Source organism: Hippoglossus hippoglossus, chromosome 24, assembly GCF_009819705.1.
Source record: "Hippoglossus hippoglossus isolate fHipHip1 chromosome 24, fHipHip1.pri, whole genome shotgun sequence".
NCBI classification, from domain to species: domain Eukaryota; kingdom Metazoa; phylum Chordata; class Actinopteri; order Pleuronectiformes; family Pleuronectidae; genus Hippoglossus; species Hippoglossus hippoglossus.
This window is the reverse complement of record NC_047174.1, coordinates 1,218,941-1,242,764: the sequence shown is the minus strand read 5'-3', so window position 1 is coordinate 1,242,764 and position 23,824 is coordinate 1,218,941. Positions and strand designations below refer to the sequence as shown.

Here is a 23,824-nt window from a genome sequence, read left to right as displayed (position 1 = left end):
TTAGCAGCTAAGCTAACAGATGTTCTCACGCAAACACTCACCTGCAGCAGCTGGTTTCCTGCGACACGTGCTCAGGTGACAGGTGCTTCATGAGACAGTGACCGCGTATCGCCCCCTAACGGGCTGGAGTGTAAAGGCAGCTTCACAGACATGAGAGGGACAGATGTTGAATTCAGTTTCTCCTGCAGATGTTCATGATGTCACAGCTCAGCAGAGGGAGGGGGAGGGTTCACTCATCACCTACTCACCACTATGATGGGGGGGGGGGGGGGGGGGGGGGGGGGAGTAATAAGTACAATGAGATTATCTGCTAAAGGTCTCTTAAAGTATTAAAAGGGAAATTACTCCAAATGCAACAAAACTAACTTCAACCTGAAGTGATTCTCAGATTCAGCCGATTAATCTGAGGATGATGAGATAAGTTAACGAGAGGAGAGATGAAAAGATGATTTCCTGTTTTTAACGTTTCTATGATCTTGGTTCAAATGTGTAAATCGACCTGAATCAATGAATTTCCAGTTGATGAACTGAAGCCATGTGAGAAGTTTAGATCTTTAGTGGCGCTCAACTGAAATGAGTTAGTTATAAGTTAAGTTATAAGAGTCATAAGACAAAACAATGAATATCAGCTCATGTTTTTTAATGGAAACAAGTCAATGTAAGAAACTATAAATGATCAAGTATCACCTCACATGTACTTATTTATTCATGTCAACAATTATTTAATAAGTAAATGAATATCTCATAACCAACCTAACGATGGCGCTCTGGAGCTTCAGTGTGTCTCTCTCACTCACTCACACACACACACACACACACACACACACACACACACACACACACACACTTTAAGTGGTGAGCGATGGCGTCTTGACCTCAGTCGACCTGCTCAGACGCACTGAACGATTTCTGAAGAACACTTCTGGACGCGTGACCTCTGACCTCTGACTGAAAACTGTAACCAGGTCGAACTTGGTTTGTTCCTGGAGGCGGAAACACCCGTGATGTCAGAACTACAAAGTGAGACATGAAGGTATTACTGGAAGGAAAATGGAAAATGAAACAAAGCATATAAATAACAGAAGAGTCAATAAAGTTCCAACATGTAAAATGTTAAATGTATGAGTTTAAAAATGCAATGTGTGAAATGTACTTTAAACAATGAGTTTATTATAATAATCCAACTTTATTGATTGATTCTTTATGAGACAATTACACTGAAGAAAGAAAGAAAGTAGAACTTGGTTCCCAGGAGTTTGTCTCCACATCAGTCAGCTGCTCTTCCTCCTCCTCTCCTCCTCCTCATCCTCCTCCTCCTGTGACGTAAAAGGCCGTTGGATTCTCCTACGTTACAGGAGCCAGGTGGTCTGGACGTCCCCTCCTCACCTCCTCCCTCCCCCCCGCCTGGAGTGGCCTGTCTTTTTTTCGAGAGTCATTCAGGGGCCCCAGCTGCTCGGCCTAATGCTCCTCCAGAGAGCGAGGGATTAGGCGGAGGGGAGACGGACGGAGAGGCAGAATGTGAGGAGGGGAAGTGAAAGGAAACCATGAGGGAGGAGAAGCCTCCTTCTCTCCTTCTCCCCCCCCCTCCTCCTCTTCCTCCAGCCTCACTCAGAGTCAGGAGTCGACGCCACAGGTGGTTCAGCTCCAACCAAAAGGAAAAACAATCTGAGCTGAAATGAATCACGTCAAAGTTTCACTGAGTTTTCTGTTTCCTCATGAAGTTTTTCTCAACAACAGAAAAACCCCCGGAGGAGAGAGACGGTGGAAACGAACAGATCGATGTCGACATGATGTCAAAGAGGAAGAAGAAGCCTGATGATGAAGAAACAACTTTACACCAAAACAAAACGTGAACCAAGATCACACCTGCAGAGGTTCAGGCTGAGCAAAGGATCACGGACTGTAAAACAAAGATGGACGACGCCAATGAAGCCAAAACATCTCAGATACGAACGCTGCCATCTTGTGTGGGTGACGTCATCTGGAGTTATTGAAGTTTTCTTATATTTTTCATATTATTTTTATTCAAACCAAACCGCAGGAGATAAATTCACAGTCTGAGCTGCAGGACCAGAATCTGGTGGATCTGTGGATTCATGGAAAAGAGATGTTATTAATCAGTCTCCAGAGAACAGGACAGATTATTATGTACATGTCACAAATATGACAAATAAATACTGACGTCAACATCCAGACACTGACAACTTTAGAATCTTTACTCTTGATTAAATTGTGCTGCAAACTTTGTTTTTAACCATAATGTTCGCAATGTGTATAATTATATTATAACATTTATCTACTTTTTTTGGACTAAAAGTTGAGAAAATACAAAATATTCTGTCTAAAACTCCAGAAGCAGCTTAGAAATATAACAATGATTTGTAATAGTTAGAATCAACTTCTCAAATAATTACTATCAATAAATAAGAAAATTAACAAGGACAAATATCAATTATATCAAATAGGAGTGAAGGAATTTAAAAAGATGTTTTAAAGTAATTTTGGTCTTTGAAGTTGCTATAAACGCACTTAAAGTCCATATGAACAATGTAAACATTAAATATATAAGTAACATCAGACGTTAAACACGACATGAATTATTTAAGTGAAGTGAAAACAGAACATGATTTAAACTCAGATGTTTAATAGACATGATATGATATGAATATGAATATATGAATATGAATATATGAATATGAATATATGAATATGAATGAATGTGATATGAATGAATGAGTGGAGCAGCACAGACACAATGTCCTGTATCAGATATAATTATAAAGCTTAAATAAATATGAATGAATTAATATTGAATAAATATTATAAAGACCTTTTGTCACAATACTCCCATCTGTCATATAAAATAAATATCACACACACTGACAGATTTTATTCATATATAAACAACTGGAGGTGAAACTTCTCTCACTATAAAACACAGTTTTCAGTTTTGTGAAACAATGTGATTTAAACATTTATAACTTAACTTCCAATAATGTATATGAATATTAACTTAAATAATCCACTCACACTTCATATGAACAGATCATTAAAACTGAATGAAAACTCACCACTGAAGATTAGAAAAGGATCAAATTCATCATTAACCTGAAACATGAAGTTTCCTTAAAGGTGAAAACAACATGTTGTGAGTAACTTCACAGTCGTTCAGTAAAATACACAGTACAAGTACATGAAGAGTTCAGATGTGTTTCAATGAGAAAGTGTTTATCTGGAACTCGTCTTAAAAATAAAGCTTCATTAAAGTCGCTAAACAGCAGAAACTTTATTAAACACATTCCAATAAAATGACAAGTGATCATCTTCATCATTAACAGAATCAGACACAACAGAAATCCTCATGGAATATAAGGATGTTAGAACATTTTAAATATGATCAATAAAAGTGACTCAACACATTAAAACATAAATATTATAATGAAATCCAAAACTTTAAATTCACCGTCAACTTAAGAAGAAGTCTTTATGAATATTTATGTTAAATGACAATAAAAACTCAGATTTCTTACAGATTTAAATACAGATGTTAAAGGGAATAAACATCTGGAAACATCTGGTCCCGGCCTGGCTGGGGCCTAGTCCCGGTTTGGTCCGGCTCGGGCCCCGGTCTGGCCCGGCCTGGCACGGGTCTGGTCCCGGTTTGGTCCAGCTCGGGCCCCGGTCTGGTCCCGGCCTGGCACGGGTCTGGTCCCGGTTTGGTCCGGCTCGGGCCCCGGCCTGGCACGGGTCTGGTCCCGGTTTGGTCCAGCTCGGGCCCCGGTCTGGTCCCGGCCTGGCACGGGTCTGGTCCCGGTTTGGTCCAGCTCGGGCCCCGGTCTGGTCCCGGCCTGGCACGGGTCTGGTCCCGGTTTGGTCCAGCTCGGGCCCCGGTCTGGCCCCGGCCTGGCACGGGTCTGGCCCCGGTCCGGGTCTCTGAGGTGCACTCGGTCTCTGGACGGGGACGAGCCGCGGGATCCTGGTTTTAAAAACGTCAGGACGACGTGAGGTGACGTGACGCCGCAGGTCAGCAGGTGATTGGCTGATGAACTGAAGCTGCAGCTTTAAATCTGGATTATTGATTATTGATGATATGATAAACTGATAAAACAAATAAATCTGAAATAAAATCTAAATTTGAGTTTCGGTTTAACTTAAATCTTAAATTATTTTTAAAACTTTATCTAGAATTAGACAAATAGACATTTAGAAATTAAACTTGTTAATATTACAAATTATGATAACTTCATTATTAAAGCAACGATAACAAAGCAAAAATAAATAAGGCTACAACTTTGTTAAATGACAGATTTTAATGTTTTATGGCTGTAAAAACTATTAAATACTCATTTGATTTATTTACAGACGAGAAATTTAATTAACACCGTAAAACAGTGAAAAGATTTATCGATAAATAAAGAAAGAAGAATATTTTCACTCTAAACATCTGGAAAATCTGAACTTAATCAGCATCAAGAGAAAATAATAAAATCATTTAATTTAAGATGCTGTCAGAGTTAAATTAAAACCTTCAGGAGATTTAAATACCAGCTCTTTATAGTTTTACTTTGTTGTTTGATCTTTTAACTTCTGCAGCACTTTGTGACTCTGATCTGAGAAAAGTGATTTATGATTAAACTTTACTTCATTCACGGAAAACAAAACATTTAAACTTTAAGCTGAGTCCAAAGTTTCCAACGTCACAAATGAGACGGACACAAAGCTGAAGTCTGACGTCACACAGACGGTTAGATCCATTCACGGAAAAGAAAGTGAGACAACAGACCCGCGCACACGCACGCGCACACCACCGAGGGCAGGTGTGTGCGAGTCGGTTAGAAACACGAGTGAGCTCATTAAGATCAAATGTAAATAATAAGAATAATGACAATAAAGTAAATAATAATAAAACTATTGTGTTGATGACACTTCTTCGCGGACCAGTGAGTGAAGATGAAGAGAAATGAGCTCAGATTAGAAACATGATCATAAGTTAATATGAGGAAAGATGATATTGTGTTGAAGTTGTTGTGATGTGTGGAACCTGTGATTCAGACTCGGACCCTCAGTCTGAAGGAATCTCTCTCTCTCTCTCTCTCTCTCTCTCTCTCTCTCTCTCTCTCTCTCTCTCTCTCTCTCTCCCCATCTCTCTCTCTCCCCATCTCTCTCTCTCTCTCCCTCTCTCTCTCCCTCTCTCTCTCTCTCCCTCTCCCTCTCTCTCCCTCTCTCTCTCTCTCTCTCTCCCCCCCTCTCTCCCTCTCTCTCCATCTCTCTCTCTCTCTCTCCCTCTCTCCCCCTCTCTCTCTCTCTCCCCCTCTCCCCCTCCCCCCCTCTCTCTCTCCCCCCCTCTCTCTCCCCCCCCTCTCTCTCTCTCTCTCTCCCCCCATCTCTCCCTCTCTCCCTCTCTCTCTCCCTCTCTCTCTCCCCCCCTCCCCCCCTCTCTCTCTCCATCCATCTCTCTCCCTCCATCTCTCTCCCTCCATCTCTCTCTCTCTCTCTCTCTCTCCCCCCCCCTCTCTCTCTCTCTCTCCCTCTCTCTCCCCATCTCCCTCTCTCTCCGGGTCACAGACTCTCTGCAGCGGCGGCAGCAGAAACTAGATCCAAACCCGTTTCCCTCATGTCAACTGTCATTGTCCGCGTCGCTCCGCCCCCCGCGAGTCCGAGTCCGGCGGGATAAGGGCCGCTCCGCTCCTCCCGCCGCCGAGCAGCTGGACTTCTTCAGGGACTCAGAGGAGGCAAGAAGCCGGAGGGAGGGAGGGGGACCAACCCGAGCACATCCAGCCGGAGCAGCGGAGCAGAGGGCCCGGTGTGGCCATGTCCTTCAGCCCGAAGCACTCCACCCCCTTCTCAGTCAGCGACATTCTGAGCCCGATGGAGGACAGCTACCGGAGGTTCGGAGGCATGGATCCCGCCGCGGGGGGCCTCGGGTCCCCGCTGGGCGCCTACCGGCAGCCGCACGTCTCCCAGCCCGGTATGCAGCACCAGCAACAGCCGCAGCAGCATCAGCCACCTCATCTGCACCACCACCACCACCACCACCATCATCACCACATGTCCTCCCCATCTTCATCCTCCTCCTCCTCTTCCTCAGCCTCGGCCACCGCTGCAGCCGCCCTGGGACCCGGCGGGCCCTACCACGTGCCCCACGGGGTGCCGCAGTTCTCCGGGCCCGTCGGTGGATTCTGTAACGGGGGCATCGGGAACGTGGGCGAGCTGCCGTCCTACCAGGACACGGTGCGGGGCGGAGGAGCGGCGGCGTGGTACGGTAACCCGGAGCCGAGATACCCGACAAGTGAGAGCTCAGCCTTCTACTGTTGGGGGGGTGGGGTGGGGGGGGAGGCCTGGACGGGCCCCGGCTCTGATGGAGAATCACTGACACGTTTAAAAACACAAAGTTTGATCCTCAACAAGAAAAGAAAAGATATGATTTGATTTCCATCGGACAGACTCTGATCTTCCTCTGATGACTCGGGACCGTTTTAATATTTAAACTTCTACTTTCTAAAGTTTACACTTTAATAAATATATTAATATCTAACGAACAAAAACTGCAATTTTACTGTAACTTAAATTTAACAAATTAATCAACATACACCAACAGGGATTTTAATGTTTGTATTGAATTAACGTCCATTAGGCCTCTGTCAGGAAATATTCGTTTTTTTGTGATAGTTAATTTCTTGTTCCACAAAACTTTCAGGTAATTTCGTTTTGAATTTTAATATTTTCTACGTCTGTGGTTTTATTATTTACAATCTGTAAATCAATGAATCGAAACATGTTTTCTAAACGTTAAATTCCACCGTTATATTTTCATTATTAATCATGTGTCCCCCAAGTCTCCAGATTCATGGGCCCGTCCGGCGGGATGAACATGTCCGGGATGGTGGGCTCCCTGGCCGGGATGGACCCTTCGGCCAAGTCGGTGGTGGCGCTGCACGCGGCGCCGCGCAGGAAGCGGCGCGTGCTCTTCTCTCAGGCGCAGGTGTTCGAGCTGGAGCGACGCTTCAAGCAGCAGAAGTACCTGTCCGCCCCGGAGCGGGAGCACCTGGCCGGGCTCATCCACCTCAGCCCGAACCAGGTGAAGATCTGGTTCCAGAACCACCGCTACAAACTCAAGCGACAGTCCAAGGACAAGGCCGTGCCGCCGGACGCGGGAGGCGGCCTGTGCGCATCGACGCGCCGCTCCTCCTCCGTGTCTCCGGTTCTGTCCAAGACCGGAAAGAGCTGCCGCAGCGACTCCGACGGCTCCAACCAGCCCGGGAACCGACAGCGCAGCTCGGGGGAGGTGATGACACCGACCCCGCAGCAGCAGATGAACCACATGTCGTCCCCGGAGGAGCTGGAGGACTTGTCTCCCAGTCCTCCGATGGGACTTCACGCTCAGATGAACATGACGCAAACGGACGCGGCGCTCATTGAATACACCAACAGCATGATCGGCTCCAATCTACTGTACGGGAGGACTTGGTAGGGACACCGGGACACGCGGGACCGGGCCTGAGGGGAACGTCCCCGGGAAGGATTCTCTGGAGAAGACTTTTTCTCTCCGTGCGTAAAGTTGTGGTTCTGTTGTGCGGACACACACACACACACACAAACTGTAATTAGAGACGGATCTGGATGTTGCGGATGATTTTCTCCTTTCTTTGTGTTTCTTATATAAATGACAGATCAAACTAAACCATCTGAGCAGATCAGGATGTGAACGCTTCCATTTCTACAGAGAAAATAAATTATTGCAGGTTTATATATGAAGTCAATACAAAGCCAGTTTAAAAATAATACGTTTACAGCTGTTTCTCCATTTGAAATAAACGAGCCGAGAAACATTTTGGTTGAAAGTGAAAGTCATGAAATATTCTTTGTCGCAGCTGATTTTGTTCCCAGTTTTGAATAAATGATATTTTCATTTTAACTTTTCATTGGTTTTTAAATTGTGGAATTTAAAGGTTTAAAAACTTTACATTTCGGATGTTTTTAAGGTGGATTTGGAGATTTGTTCTATAAACATGAGGTTTGGATGTATGACGGTTTTCCGACTCATTTTAATGCAGCAGAATATTCAAGCAAAAATATAAAATGCCTTAAATATCCTGAAGTAAAACCTGCTGCAGTTAAACCTGCTGCAACTGAGAGATTTAAAATCTACGTTTCTCTCTTTGAAAAATAAAACAGCTTATTTTCCTAAACAAACAAAATCTCTTCATCATGTTATTCGTTTATTTCATCAGGTTTTTTTTATCTCTAAGGTAAAACACATGGACTGTTTTGGAGATTTCTCTCAAAATTAAACACAGCAGGACACTTTGTCCTCGACTCACTTGTATTAAGTTTTACAGGCGGTTTCTCTTAAAAATCACAAGTTACACAAGAAGTTGTTTTTGAAAGTAGGATAAAAAGAAAAAAAAAAAAAAACAATTGTACAAGACAATAGAATGAAAAAAAAGTTTCTCCTAAAAATGTCCCCGTCCCCGTCCCAACACAGTCCATCGCTAGTTTCATATCTAATTCCAGTTCTGTCTCCTGGCGGGAGGAGGAGGAGGGTAACCTCTGCCGGAGCCTTGGCCCTGAAACACAAAAGAGAGATTCAGCCGCTAAATAATAAACTGCTCCACATTGTGATTAATTAAAAACCTTTGGTCAATTTATTAGAAGGAGAAAGTTCATTTTATTTCATTTTGTGTTGTTGCAGGACGGATGTATTTCAAAATCCAAGTGTTTAAATCTATGGCCTAAAAACACAAGAATTAAAATGAACAATAATGAATTCTGCTCTCAAACCAACAATCTTTGTCGCTTTATTCATTTACAAACTATAAAGAAAAACTTCTATTCTATTGAGAAAACGTGTTTGAAAGCAGTTTTAATGGAAAAGATTGATGAATCAAAATATAAACCAAGAAAGAAAAAGTACTGATTAGAAACGCTGATAAGTACGTCTGTGGAAAAATAAAACCCACGGACAGAAATACACAAAGGAGATGAGTTCTGTGGAAATTGTGTGAACTGACCCTTTAATGCATCTGCACCACTTCCTCAAAGTGTTACAAATAAAAACAGGCTGATTTATAAGTTTTAGAATAAAACATCTGAATTTGATTCTCAGTCCAAACTGAAGAGAAACAGACGAGTTCAGATAAATGTGTGGAACGGTTTCTTTCATCTTCAGTTCAGAATCTGACACAAACACAAAATAATAATTCTGGAGTCAGTTTGCTGATCAATCTTCTTACTGAGGAAACAAAACCATTTGAAAGTTGACAAAATGCTAAATAATCTGCATTTCAAAATCAAAGTATGAAAGGATGTGTACATATGTGGTGATTAAAATATTCTGTTGGGTTTTATTGGAGTTTCTGTGTCTGATCAAAACCTAAATGCTGCATCTTCATATTTAAACAAACAGCAAAACCATTTCTGTAATCGATTCATCACCAGCAATTTTGTGACAGTAGGTTCATTGTTTGAGATTTTTATGAAGTCAAATATTTGTTGGCTTCAACTTTGCTGAATTTCTTCATTTTATTTTTTCTGGTTTTAGATCGTTGGACGTTTTTGTGACTGGAGTTAATATTCCTATATCCATAAACTTCTAGGCAAATACATTTTTTTTAAATAAATCTTTTTTAAGGCCTTGTTATATTTTTACAATCTTAATGAATTAAATTCCCAAAACACATGAAAATTCACATTTTCCGTGACACCAGGAATCCACAGCCAATCAGATGCTTTTGTTTCATGATGGCAGCTCGACAAATTAAAAAGGACTTAAACATTTTGTTAAGTTTAAGATTTATGAAGAACAGAAGTTCTTAGGTTGTTTTACTAAACTTTTTAGTTTTGAAATTACAACTTGACCAATCAGAAACTCAAGCTCCGCCCACGTAGCAATGTTTTAATAATTTAAATCCACAGTTGTTACGTCACAGAGGAACCGACAGAGGAACCGACAGAGGAGCCGACAGAGGAGCCGACAGAGGAACCGACAGAGGAACCGACAGAGGGGAAGTTATGTACCTGCTGCTGCTGCTGCTGCTGTCCCCCCCAGTTGTCCCTGCGATCGTCCCTACGATCGTCCCTGCGATCGTTCCAGTCCTCTCTGCGATTATCGTAGCGCTGCTGGTAGCTGCCCTGGCTGCTGCTGCCGCCGGTTCCACCGCCGCCGCCGCTGCTGCTGCTGCCGCCGCCGCTGCTGCTGCCACCGCCGCTGCCTCCCCGCCCGCGGTTCATGTTCTGCTGATACGCCGACTGCTGCGATTGCATGGTCCGATCCCAGCCATGACCCCCGCCTCCCCCGTACGACTGCTGCTGCTGCTGCTGCTGCTGGTTCCTGGAGACGAGAACACAACAAACCCGTCACGACTCAGAAGCAGCGACAAGTTCCTGAAACACGGCTTCAACACAAGTTCCCGTTCTGTGCTTCAGGCCGTGCTTTGGTCTGAAGTGGATCTAAAGACCTTGAGAGAAGAAGCTGATCTTCAAACTGAAACATCACAGTGAATCTTTGTTACCTCACGTTATCGTTAAGAAATAAAAGTGTTGTAGTGTGAAGTTAAAAACACTTGAACAGTTTCAATTACAAGAATGAGTCCGTTATTAAAACCCACCGAACGTCAACAAACAAAAGTTTCACAACAAAAACTGTTCATCATAGTTGATTTAATTTTTACTCCAGAAATAAAAAGTCGGCTTTAATCCAAAATCTGATGCCAAGAAAATATTCAAGTTATGGTCTTAAAATAATTTGGTGTGAGGGAAACAAATGACAAGAAGCCAGAAAAAAAAAACTGGAGTTGAAACGTTAAATCAATCGACATAATAATCTGAATCAAAATATCTTGACTCAAATCATCTCTCTCTGACTGTGGCTTTTATTTCATGAGTTTTAAGACTGCAACTAAAGTTGTCTATTATTATTATTATTATCATTATCATCAATTAAACAGATACATTTGTGATTCATCAATAAATAGTTGAATGATTAGAAAAGTGAGGTTTTAAAATGCCTCATGATAAACAGCTTTAAACCCAAAGATATTGATCATAGAAAACTATGAAAACTACAAAATAATATTGATATATTAGAGAAGCTTGAATAAAAAATGACTCAATATGAGAAGCTGCTGATTATTTTTGTTAATCAACTAATTATTCGTTTTATATCACAGCGAAGTTAATATATTTATGTGTCTTTATATTAAACAAACTTACATTTGAATTTGTCTTGTACTTGGAAACAATGAGACATTTTAAATCTATTTCATGAAACAATTAATCAGAAATTGAAAATAACCGTTACAATAAACCCTAAAAAATAATAAAACATTCATTCAGTGATATATTTAAATCAGGAAGTGTTTGGTCAAATAAATAAACTTTTACCACTTCATTATTTATTACTTTATGAACATGAATTCGTTTTTGTTTTGAACATTTATTCATTGATCAAAAATAAAAAGTTTTATTTAGTTTCTGAGTTCAGATTCATCCACAACAAACAGTGGAGATAAAAATGCTGAACTTCCTGAAGTGGCTCTTCATCCTGCTTTGAAGTGACCTCCCTAAAATCCCCATCGACTTGCGTTTGCCGAGGGATCGAGTTCTCAAAGAGATAAAACGTCTTCTCCTCAGAGACGACGAGCGTCCACGCGCATCAAAGAGCCGAGTATGAAATGAACCATATTCACATATGGCCGGGATCACCCTCGTCCCTCAAACGAGGCGACACGTTGCGCCCGTGGGAGCCGGCGTTGAGCCGCCGCACCGAGGCCCTCCAAACGGCCACCGGACAATGTGTCAACCCAACGGCGATATTAAAAGTCTCTTCTCAGTAACAAAGAAGTGAGAGCGGCAGCGCCATCCCTCATTACTGAACCATGTCACACTCAGGCCAGAGCCGGACTTAACCGGGCGCTGGAATCCATAATCCCCACTCTCCAAGTTCCTCCTGCATTTCATCTGCTCCGCTCCTGAGCTGCTAAAGAAACTGTGTTCAGTCGCTGCTAATAACTACTGACCTGCGCTGACACCGAGCCACAATGGGCCTGAGAAGTTGAACCACAGAACCTGATTGGGACTTTGTAGAGGCCGGGAGCCAGAATCAATAGCTGGTCTGTGCGGACTCCGCGGCCGCCGGGCGGTTAACGCCGCAGCCTCCGACTGCATTAGTGCCGCCTCATTAAGTTGCACAAACCTCCTCGAGAGAAATTTGTTTTAAAGCGACAGGGAAAAATCTTAATTCAGCAGCGGTGGCGGCGGTAAAGCCTCTCGACAGAGGAAGGCAGAGTGCTCGAGTAAAAAGGCAGGAAATCTGTGGAGGGATTTAAATGGAGATGAGCTAAAGTAACCACAGAGCAGGTTCTCCACATGTTTAATTCACAGGAGCTCTACCTGCCACTGTAGAGAGAAACATACAGAGGGAAGCTGAGGGAAAGGAGGCAGAGTTTTATTCAAAAAAAACATAATTTCTACTTTAAAATGGGCAAAATCAAACAACTCAACCGATATCATTCTCCTCCTCTTAAATCTGTGTTCTAACATCTCACAGGAAGAGATGAACCTAAGAGGTGAATGTTGACACGTTAACCATGAACTTATCTTCTCATGACGACCAGAAAGAAACCTGTGGACTCACCTTGGATACTGGGACTGGTACGAGGAGGGAGGCGCTCCCAGCAAACTGTTCTGCCTGGAATCTGCACAGAACAAAAGACGACATGTTAGAAGTGGTTCTGAGGAGCCAAGTTTAAAGTTTCTTCCTCTTGTTTCTCTACAGAAGCAGAAAGCTCGGTGCTCTGAGGACAGACCTCAGTTTGTGTAAATGCAGCAGGAAGGAGGAGAAGGTTTTAGATGTTATTTCTTTTGTTTTACTTCAAACTTTTACATGTGAGTCGCTTCAAATCCTTAAAAAAAATGATAATAAAGAAAACGTTTCATTCTGATTGGAATTTTCTACGATGAAACCTTAAGAAATCCTCGGATGCGACTGTTTAGAAGCTGAACCTGCAGATTTGACATTAAACGTGGAGACTAATTAACCCCGTTCACGTCAGCCCTAACCTCCGAGATTAAAAGAAGAAAGAAAAAATACCAACTGTTTCATTTTTGTCATGGATACAGAACAAATCCGTTGTCATGAGAAAATTAAGTTCTTTCAAACGTCAAATCACACCGGCCTGCGGAGGTGGAGAGGGAGGTGGGACGCAGAGAGAGCGGCAGCGCCACATTTGCATTTTTGTTCAGAAAATGAAATAAGCATTCAGCCGGCAGCATTGTGGACGCCTCAAGTGCCGCGGTTCCATCGCTGCGAGCCCTTCACAAAGACACACTTAAAAAAAAAAAAAAAAAAAAAAAAAAAAAAGAGGGGCGAACAGCTTCTTCCAGATCCACTGTTGCCAAGGCGATGACCAGCTGCGAGCTGCGGACTTGTTTGTTTATAGGGGCAGGCCGGCTGAGTGGCTGGGCTCAGGGCGGGTGAAGGGGCCGTGAAAAGGACCTGGAGGTTCATATCAACAAACCTGAGGAGACGTCCGAGTGAAAACGTGATTTAAAACCATGAAAAACTCACAGCAGCTGATGATCTTACATTTTAACCTCTAAAATAACGATGCTTATCATCAGGGTGGGTCAATTAAACTGTTAATTACTTGATTAATTAACAGATAAATATTTTGGCAATTGCTAAAAAATTTGTTGCAGGTTCTCAAATAAATATATTTACTGGTTTTCTTCATCTTTTGGTTTTGGACTGAACGAGTTCACCAACACTGACTTGAGGAGTAAATAATAATAATTGGCGATCAACGTATTTACCTGATGATTCCAACCATCTCTCTCTGGAGAAACCTTCCTCTAACCTCACTCGTCGTGTGTATCGAGGGTCCAGCCACGTTCAGGCGGGGGTTTGGACACATGATACGTTCAATACTAATAAACTTGGTGGAATCAAATAAGCTGGACCAAGCCTCTGTAGCAGCAGCAGCGGTGACTGGGACACATCAACGTGAGTGATAGTCAATATAAACTAAAGTGTGTTCACAACAACAACAACAACCGATTGTCCAGTTTGAGGTTCTGAGTCCAGCAGCAGCTCTTTATTAGCGTCTATTACTGCAGGTGACTTTTACTGTTCAGGTCAAACAGGTTCAGAAGAGACACTGCTAACACGCTAACGTGAACAACATCATAAACCTGATCCATTTTCCACAAATTAGCAAAGAACATTATTGGATTATAACTGAAAACATATCGTCTGTGCTTATGTTTATAATTTGTAAATTCTTGCTCCTAAATGACCATTTGCATTAGTGTCTACACCTTCATGGGACAATAATGTGACACTGAAACTTTTGGTATTTTCATATGAAAACCGATGAACATGTAAAATAAAAGAATAAAACTCTATATTAATGTGAAATCAAATACTGTTATTGAGTAATTTAATTATAAGATAAAAGACAAGGAGCCTGGATCATGTTGGAGCAATTGATAAAAGACCCTTCATCACATTATTATATATAGTGAACATATTTAAGAGATTCTTGTGGACGACTGCTTTTCAGAATCATTTTCAAACAATCACTGAAACAAAAGATCAAACTCAAAATGAGCTGTTTATGACCTGAGAAAGTAACAGGAAGTCAAGAGGGAAATATTCCAGTAGCTTTCTGCTGAAACGACTAAAATCACACAATTAGCCGCCAGCAGGCGGACTGCTGTCGCCACATTATCATTTTGTTTTTGTCATTCAGTTTTCATGTTTGATTATCTCCTCCGCCAACAAACTTTAAGTGGACCACCCAGTCGGGCTCCAATTATAACATCACAACGTCCTGGTCTTCTTTTCCTCGTCGGCAGCAATGACTCAAAAGAGAGAATTACAAGTGGACACCTGTCAATCTCCTTAATTAACAATGATCTGAAAGTGTATAGACCTCCAGTCTGCGCCGGACAAAAGCCAACAAAGGATTACGCTTTAAATCCTTAAAAGACGCTGTGTCCACTGTATTAATGCCTGGATTACAACCGCGCTAAACAACTAAACGTCTCTCTCCACCTCTTTTCAATTAGTTCAGCGACTATTTGACTCAGCTCCCGTCCAGTCGGCTCAGGTCCGACAACAGAGGCAGGACAGTGTCTCCTCTGTCGGCCGGACAAAGACGACCAACAAAACTTCATCAGGACAATTCTCCAAGGACTGTGCATTTATAGAAACAATGTCTGAAATCTGTTTGATGAAAGACAAACAAAGGCCAAAAGATCTACGACTGAAACGTTGTAGACAGATTGTGTTTGGTAAAAAAGTGCAGAAGTTAAACTCGCTCCTTTACTAGTTTGTTGTTTTTAATCACAACATAATCAGTGTTGATAACTCTCCACCGACGTGGATTTCGTGGGTAGATATTAGGGAGTTCAAATTTCCTCGACTGATAAATTAGAGTTAAAGATTCCTGATGTGTCGTTATCAAACCAAACAAAGAAATGTAATGAAATATAGAACCTGAACTAAGTAAATAAACTTTTACTCAAAGTTTAAGTTTAAAGTTAACTTAACTCGAAATAAAAAACACAAATGAATATTTTCTGCATCGTTTATTCTGTAAAGTGAAGGACTCATATCCGATGAATCAGTCTGGCACTAGTTAAATGATGAGTGTTGAGTAATGGTTGTTTTATTACCTTCTTTAAAACGTAATTTGAAGTATTTTCTCTGCTGAGATTAAATCAGTTTGCGAGTTTCACAGCGAACAAGCAAAGTGAAACTAAATCACCTGCAAATGAATCTGCTGTGAGAAGAAAGTTCAACCGTCTCTTGATCAGAACATCAATTAAATTAAAAAAAAACTGTAAATATGTTTTACAAGACATTTCATATACGGCAGAGAGATAAAACCTTGAGTCATCACTGAGACGACGTGTGTGAGACGTCTCCTCGTCAGTCACACTGAGCGTGAGCAGCTTTTAGGTGCAGTTGTTACTCTCAAGTGGCTGAAGACTTTGAGGCTTATCAACCACTGTGGTCGTGGCACCGAACCGTTACTTTGCTGCCCTGGTTAAAATTTGGTGTCACTGTGTGTAAAGACAATAATGGCCACCAGCAGAGAGTCCCCGGCTGGTTATTAAAGCCCAGCTGGTCCGGCCTCGGTGACAAAGCCCCGCCGCATGTTTCTGAGGCAGCGTGTTGACACATCACCGCAGGAGGTAGCTGCGCCGTCAAAGGACAAAGTTAACTTTGGTTTCAACCCTCTTCAGAGCGCATCACACACCCAATCAAATGGGATCGTCCCGGACGCTTTCATCAGAGGGGCCACTGTGTCCAGCGGAGCCACTCGACAGTCTCATTACTGGCCCCGGGCTCCCACAATGCTAATCAGCAACCAACCCCCCCCCCCCCACCGCTACAAAAATCACAAAGGCCCAGTGCAGCAAAGCTGCGGTGATTACTGACCGAGCAGAGGATCGGCCCTGAGAAAGTGCAATGTGGACAAAAGCAAAGTCTGAGGCCTCCTGCGGTAGAAGAAGGCCGACGTCTCCTGATAATCACATCACCAGACTCGACAATATTATAGTCGGTCAACGTTAAATCCGTTTTTGTCCTGATGAATCAGAAAATTCCCGAAGTCATTTGTTCTGTTAAAATGTTGGATAATTTCAGAGATACATTTTAATTTAAACCAAAATTTAGCTCTCGACAGTCGTCACTGATGGAAAAAGTCAAAGGTCCAGAACTTTAAATGTATAAAAATCTGCAGAAATCAAATAAAAATATAAACGCTACCCTGACACGTTTCTGTTCCAGGTACTTGAGCTGATAAAATAAAAATCATCCCACCAGAAACAGGCCGAGAATCACAGCTGAGCCACGTTGGAGATTTGCACTGATTCCCATCTATTAAAATAACTATTTCCCCATGAACGGTGGGAAAAATATAGAGCGAGCGAGATTAAAAAAGACAACGTCCTGAACGGCTAATTGGCAAGTTTAACATTAAGAACGAGCGGCAGAGGCCAGGGGAGGTGCTGCTGCAATCTGGAGGAGCCAAAAAACCCCATTTGCATCAAGTGCCACCACAGTGGCCACGACTCCCCCGCACGCCATCAGCGGGCAGGAGAGATTATTCATCTGCTTGCAAATTGGCACATGAAAGTCAAACTGGAGGAGAGCTGGCAGAGGAGCAGGAGGCCGGAGCTGAGCAGAGCGTGAGGAGGAGCTGGGAGAGAGATTCTACCTCCGTGTGTGACGAGCCGTTCGAACCATGAACACTCAGGAACTTTTTAACCACATGTCCACGGATTCTTTTGTAATTAATTACAATTAATGGTGTGTAAATTAGCAGCAGGTGATGATAATTGTTCATCAACCCACCGTGACCCAGTGGTTTGTGAGCTGCTGCTAGTTTGACATTTTCTCCAGCGCCATCTTAGTTTTTTGAAACAAGAAGTAACCATATTTTGAGGAGTGGGGGGGTGGAGCCTGACTGAGAGGTAGAGGTCACGCCCACATACACCTGCCACCTGCACTCATTGGACGGTACCAGCTGTCAATCACACTGTGGTATCCCCCCCCCCCCAGTACATCCAGTGCTTTATGGTCTGTTTGACTCTAAATGATCATAATTCACTAAATGAACATCAGCTGTTTGAAGAAGACTTGAAACTAGAGACTGAGACAGAAACTCCTGAATGTTTACTGACGTTATAAAGTGAGAAGTAGAGTCACTTTCTATAGAAACTACCAGTGGAGTCGCCCCCTGCTGGTTTTAAGGCAGTTCTGCATTGGCTTCACTTTCTGGACCCGGCGTCTACGTCCGTTTATATTCAGTCTATGGTCGACGCATGTCTTCAAATATCAAATTGTTTATGTTTCTATATTAATTTACTTTTGTTTTATTCTAAATTACACTGGATTAGCTCTTTAACACAGAACAAAACCTACTTGTTATTTTATTTTGTCTTTTTACTGAGTCCCTGTGCTTCCTTCAGGGTCACTGAGGTATAAAGACAAATCTAAGCGGATGAACAGTTGTGAGTTTCCGACATAAACGGTGCAACTAAATGTCATTTCACTATATTCACTATACAAAAATACTTTGTTACGATAAACCTCAAGAACAGCGAAGGTTCACGGTGACTTGTCTCCTGCTTCAGTTCCTTATTGAAAATGTCCTTCCACCGGTCATGAATAGAACGTTTGGGCTGAATTTAAGAGGACTGATGCTACGAGCAGCATTGTTCAGCACAAGGTTACAGCGCTGAATCACACTTCCTCTGTGACCGTTTGAGTACTTCCACTTACAAAACTTTCATCTCGTTTATTTTTCACCTCATGATTTGTTGGTGAAGTGAGAAGAAACGAGCTGAGGTGATGGTGTCAACAGCTTCTGTCGGCGCGTGTGGCTGCGATTGTTAATATCGCAAAAGGCCTTTTGTTCCAGGGCTCGGCGAGCGGGGGACACGGGGAGGAGGAAGATTAAAAACAGCAAATATGACACTTTAAAAAGGAGTTGTGAAGGTGCTTTGCTTTTATCTGATGTTGTGGGAGCGTGAGGGCGACAACACGTCATGTCACTTTTGAGGTGGAACTGTTACCGACAGTGAGTGTTAGCAGCGCTTTGTCTTCACTGCTGGAAGTGGAGTCATGTGACCGATGAGAACCAATCAGGAAGAGAACATGCGGTTTCGACTCATGTAGACTAAAACACATCGTCTGGGCCGGGCAGTGTTTCCAAAAGTCTCTATTTGTGTGTGTGTGTGTTCTTACGTTGGAAAGGCTGATGGCCGCCGCTGTGTGGAGCACGGTAGTTTCCTTGGTAGCTGTTGGGTGGCGCCGCGCTGCTGTACTGTCCTCCACCGCGCTGGTTTCTGTTCATGCTGTGACTGCAGGAAGACAAGAAGCTGAGCTGTGAAATCTAATTCACAACGACAAAACCTTTCAACACAGGATCATCTGTGTACAACCATGCTCGTCTCCCTCTGACACGTCGTCAGGGCAGAGACTCGAACAGACAGACTTCAGAACACTCCAGACAACTCTGGATAAAGAGTCCAGCTCCTCCCCCTCCATCAAAGTTCTTCACAGCCAATTCATTATGTTAAAATTAAGACCATTGAAATTAAAGGCCAGTTTCAAGTTTGAAGGCCAAATGTGCAGAACAGAAAACACACAGGATCTAATAACACGTTGTCTCCACCAGCTTTCGAGTTTGTGCAGTGAAGTGCGACGTTGTCACCTTTTTCTTAAGAGTTTTGTTTGTTTCATATTCATTAACTGTCTGTTGTTGTTATTCCTCCAAGCACAAAACAATATTTACCATGTCAATCAAAAGGTGATTAAAGTTGTTTCAATCAAATCACATCCTCCTAGTCCTGATGAGCGTCTCAGTGCTTAAGGCTTAATAAATACATGTGTTAATTAGCTTGATGCTAATTTAGGAACGAACAATGAACGTTACAAATAAAATATTAAAGCATCATCATGTAAGTGTTACTGAGCAACAGCGCCCCCTGCAGCCACACATGGTGATTAACTGATTAACTGTTTTAACTGATCTCAGTTCAGCTTCACTCTTCAACTGGAGCTGATTGTGACAGTTGAAGCTGTGACTCAGTCAGTTCTTCTCACAGGAGATGGAACCCACTCACCAGAGTCACAGAGAACAGAGGCGGATGAGCTGTAAACAACAACACTGATTTTTCCACAGCAGAGTTTATTACGTCATGTCCGGCCTCCTGCTGCTCTACAGGCTCCGCCCCTCTCCTGGATGTTCCCACATGTTCCTGTTGGTGTGAACGAGTCGGACCCAACAACCTGCTGCTGCTGCTTCACAAACACTAACTACAGGAAATGTCCGGAACCAATTTTTCCGACCATTTTTATGTCATTTGAGACTTTCTAAGAATCAGGAGACATCAGATTGATCAGGTGTCAGTTCTTTCTAGAAAAACACAAAACTGCAGCAACATTCCCATCATCATAAACTCCCTGAAATGATTAAAACCCCAAACAACCGCTCAACTTACGTCAGTCCTGCAGCTAGAACAACATAAGGGGGTAAACCATAGAACATAAACTTTTTTCTGGGGCTGTAATCAGGCGGCTGCCCTGACGCTCTGTACAACACATGCTATTTGATTCAAAATCAAAACAAAAACAAGCTGCTCCAGGACTTCCTGCCCACCGTCCTCCCAGCAGCTGCCTGTTTGGCCCCATCAAGGCACATAACTGCCTGATTTACTGATCCGACTTGGTTCAGCAGGAGAAAAAGAAATTGGAATTTCTTGCGTCCTTTCAAATCTGTGCATAATTAATTCCCCAACACGCGACAGTCGGACGGAGCCAGATGTTCAATTATTCACATTTCCTTAATGATAATATCAATGTGTGGAGGAGAGAGCTCCGATCATAATCAAGGACGGCTGGTTAATGGGGAACGTTTGTGTGTGTGTGTGTGTGTGTGTGTGTGTGGGGGGGGGGGGGGGGGGGGGGGGGGGTTCAAACATTTAAACACATTTTAAAATTCTCCTCACCAGAATCTCTGGGTTTTTCCAGGCCCGAAAGTTACATGATGTTGCTTTAATATTTTATTTGTAAAGTTCATTGATGCACAGCTCCACTGAGTCTGCGGACAGTGTTCGTTTGGGACTTTTCATACATGTTTGGCCGGTTTGAGTGATTTTTTACAGTTTTTAACGGCTCTGTCAGTAATTTTCTGCTCCTCTGTGCCTCTAATGCAAGTCAATGTAATCAAATTGATCCAAATGGAGACAAATTCAAGAAGATAAATCACCTTTGTTAAAAGCAACGGATCTGACAAACTTCTGGGACTTTCAAAATAAAACATAACGTGAGGGTGGTGATGTGACAAAGGAATTAATTTCAAAATGTACAGATTTGTTGTGTTGTTTCTCTATTGACGACGATGCAGAGGCTCATTAAGCTACACACTCTCTTGACTACTCAACAACAGCATTTCAGACCCTGCGTGTGCAAAGATATGACTCTTGTGTTTCAATGAACTCACCCCAGAGATCTGAAGGACGACTGGTCCAGGTGAGCCTGCTGCCTGTTTTGGTTGAAGCCGAGCTGCGGTCGCCATGGTTCCCTGTTTCCTCTCTCCCAGTCGCCTGGTTTCAGGACCTTATTGGGCATCCTGAGGAACAACAAACACAAACAGAGTTAAAGCTGCACTGGGAAAGATTGTTGTGTGAAAATATTAAACTTTTATGGGCCTGAAGGACAGAGAGAAGAGGTGGATTTGTCTGTTGGAACAAACTGAAGGCAGGAAATAATAAAAAACACTGAAACTAAGGAGTCTTAAACTTTTCATGAAGTTTTTCTGAGACAAACAGAAAAAACTCACTTGGCTTCAGGCAGGAGAACCGCCTTGAACACGAAGTCAGCTGCGAACTGCGGATCCTTGAACTTCACTCTGAAACAAGAGGAAAATCATTTTCAGTGAGTCAATAGTTTTATTAGCTCACGTGTTTAAAAAGGGAATAATCTCCACATCCACACGGGAGATCCTAAGTTTATGATGTTTAAGGTCGAGGACTGTTCTGTGATGAGTGCTGTTGTTTTCTTCATGTTCCTGAACGTCTCTTCAGCCTCAGGATAAGTGCACGCTGCTGCTGGTGTAATGAAATGTTGGTGGAGATTCACAGCTCGATGCTGAATGTGTGTGAAACTAATCTGCTCTGCAGCTGCACAGTAAGAAGCATGAATGAGACTTTATCACTGACTGGGATAGTTTGTTTACATAAATTACAGGTGCACATTTATTATTCACAGTCAATCCCCTGCACTGTCACTTAAGCTGCATGTGAAGGTTTGTTGTGTTTATTTACAACTTGTCGACTGAGACTAAATCTGCAGATTGTGAGAATGAAAGATTCATTAAAAAATAATTAAGATAGTTAAAGACAGTAATAAGCTTGAAATAGCAATGATGCTCAGTCTTACACCGTAATTAATACAATTACAGTTATTCCTTTACTAAAATCAGTCAAGATTAAGCGTGTGGAAAAAAAAGCACATCGATATATATTTAAATAAAAAAAGGAAATAAATATATAACAGTTTAAGAAATGACAACAAACCAGCATGTTTTACATTTTCTTTTTCAATCAATTTAAGATCATGTCACACGTGTTTGGCATAGACTAAATAAAGATGGACGATGTTAACACAGGTGTCACCATCTTGTGCTTTTTAACCCTTAAAAACAGTGTGATAAGAAAAACTACCTAAAATGACAGAAACCATCTTTGAGAAGCATTAATTGAATGTGTATTTTTATTAGTTTGGTCCATGTCCCATCTGCTAACATGGAGAAGGTGGTGTTTAAGACCTATACTGCAGCCAGCCACCAGGGGGGTGATGAGCGTTTGGCTTTAGATTTGGCAGCTGTGTCGTTCATCTTCACTTACGGTCTATGACAGATCGACAGTTCTTACCCGATCGAGCTGTTCACTGAAATGTCCCGCAGCGTCGGGATGGGCGACGTCACTGTGCTGGAGAATAAATATGAACAAATTAGGTTAAGTTGTCTGTTGAAAAATGGGGAGAATTTGTAAAACAAAAAGAGAATAACGAGGCGTTTCTTACCTATCTGGGAGAATCGGGTTGTCATCAAGATTTAATTCACCTTGGATCCCATGACACAGCTCTGCAGGGATCTCAGTGCCCTAAAGGAGACAAAGCTACAGTCTGGATCCAGTACGACATTTAAACTTCATCGGACCATTGATTGTGAAGTGAAAGTAGTAAGAGTTGATGTTTACACAAACGCCTCTAGGTGACCCGAGTGTGTGTTTGAATGACGCGTCTGTGCCGCCCAGTTTGACTCAAATCTGACCAAATGTTTGAAGATTTACTTCCTGTGCTGTTGTTCTGCTTCTTTTTGATTACAAAGTTTTTACCAAGCGAGTTAAAGAAAAAAAAAAAAACTCCCACACTTTGGTTCACAGATGCATAATCAACATGATAAAAATCCAACTCAGACAACACCTGCAAAACAACAGGACACATCTGCAGCAGAGTGACACAGCAAGTGATGCAGATGTTTTCTCTAGATCTCAAAGAACCACAGAAGGAAACTTATTACAGAAAAGTGTTAAGCTGACTGTGTGTGTGTGTGTGTGTGTGTGTGTGTGTGTGTGTGTGTGTGTGTGTGTGTGTGTGTGTGTGTGTGTGTGTGTGTGTGTGTGTGAGAAATGTGCTGGATCTACTGTGTCGTTGGAGTTTTGTTACCCCCTGAACTTCAGTGCGGTAGAGTTCATGGATGAAGTCGAACAGCGGGTGAGATTTGCTGAGAAACAACACGTCGCTTCCCAGACTGTTTCTTTTCACTGCAACAGAGAAGAGACCGTGATGAGAGAAGATGAGTGGCTTGAAAAATAGGAAGAGAAGAGGAAAAGACTGAGAAACCAAACGGATCAAGTCTCTTGTGATGTAGGCTCAGTGCTGCTCACCTTCCTCGGGTGTGAGGTCTGGGTAGACGTCAGCCAGAGCCGCCCTCAACCGACGTTCATCCACAAAAGGTAACAAGGCCACACCTTCAAGAGGAAGCACATTTACAGAAGAAATAAGAACCTCAGACCTCAGAGTGTCCAGACGCCAGACATGCAGCGCTCATTTCTGGGGATGTGCACAAGTCAGACTCAGTGATATCTTGACCCAGCGCCGGAATCGGTTTCACTCAGCAGGACGGTGACTCACCTTGCCAAGCGTATTTCTTGCCGTTGAGATCAATGGCGAAGTCGTCGGGGTAGAAGTCAATGATGGAAGAATCCTGTGTCAAAAGAAGAAGAAGAGTTGACTTGGAAG

At 42.7% G+C, this 23,824-nt stretch overlaps 2 protein-coding genes across 6 annotated transcripts in view; one reads left to right on the top strand and one right to left on the bottom strand.

Moving 5' to 3' along the window:
- The first annotated feature begins 5,662 nt into the window (after positions 1-5,662).
- Positions 5,663-8,420, top strand: nkx2.4b (NK2 homeobox 4b). 2 transcript variants are annotated; one of them, XM_034580695.1, is made up of 3 exons: positions 5,664-5,968; positions 6,089-6,289; positions 6,837-8,420. In XM_034580695.1, the coding sequence occupies exons 1-3, from the start codon at positions 5,812-5,814 to the stop codon at positions 7,469-7,471; spliced, it is 993 nt and encodes a 330-aa protein (XP_034436586.1). In that variant the 5' UTR covers positions 5,664-5,811; the 3' UTR covers positions 7,472-8,420. The 2 variants fall into 2 exon arrangements, with proteins under 2 accessions (XP_034436585.1, XP_034436586.1); XM_034580694.1 differs by having other exon boundaries at positions 5,663-6,289.
- xrn2 (5'-3' exoribonuclease 2) overlaps positions 8,207-23,824 on the bottom strand; it is a 28,266-nt gene continuing 12,648 nt past the window's right edge. For 2 of the 4 annotated variants that reach the window (XM_034580603.1, XM_034580606.1), the window contains 12 exons: positions 23,717-23,789; positions 23,470-23,553; positions 23,249-23,346; positions 22,604-22,683; positions 22,453-22,509; positions 21,360-21,428; positions 21,021-21,149; positions 18,761-18,876; positions 12,635-12,695; positions 10,212-10,330; positions 10,018-10,169; positions 8,207-8,567 (listed from right to left, as the gene is read on the bottom strand). In XM_034580603.1, coding sequence (XP_034436494.1) covers positions 8,505-8,567; positions 10,018-10,169; positions 10,212-10,330; positions 12,635-12,695; positions 18,761-18,876; positions 21,021-21,149; positions 21,360-21,428; positions 22,453-22,509; positions 22,604-22,683; positions 23,249-23,346; positions 23,470-23,553; positions 23,717-23,789 — 1,101 coding nt within the window. In that variant the 3' untranslated portion in view covers positions 8,207-8,504. The remainder of the gene's footprint in view (positions 8,568-10,017; positions 10,170-10,211; positions 10,331-12,634; positions 12,696-18,760; positions 18,877-21,020; positions 21,150-21,359; positions 21,429-22,452; positions 22,510-22,603; positions 22,684-23,248; positions 23,347-23,469; positions 23,554-23,716; positions 23,790-23,824) is intronic. The other 2 variants (XM_034580604.1, XM_034580605.1) reach the window with 2 other exon arrangements.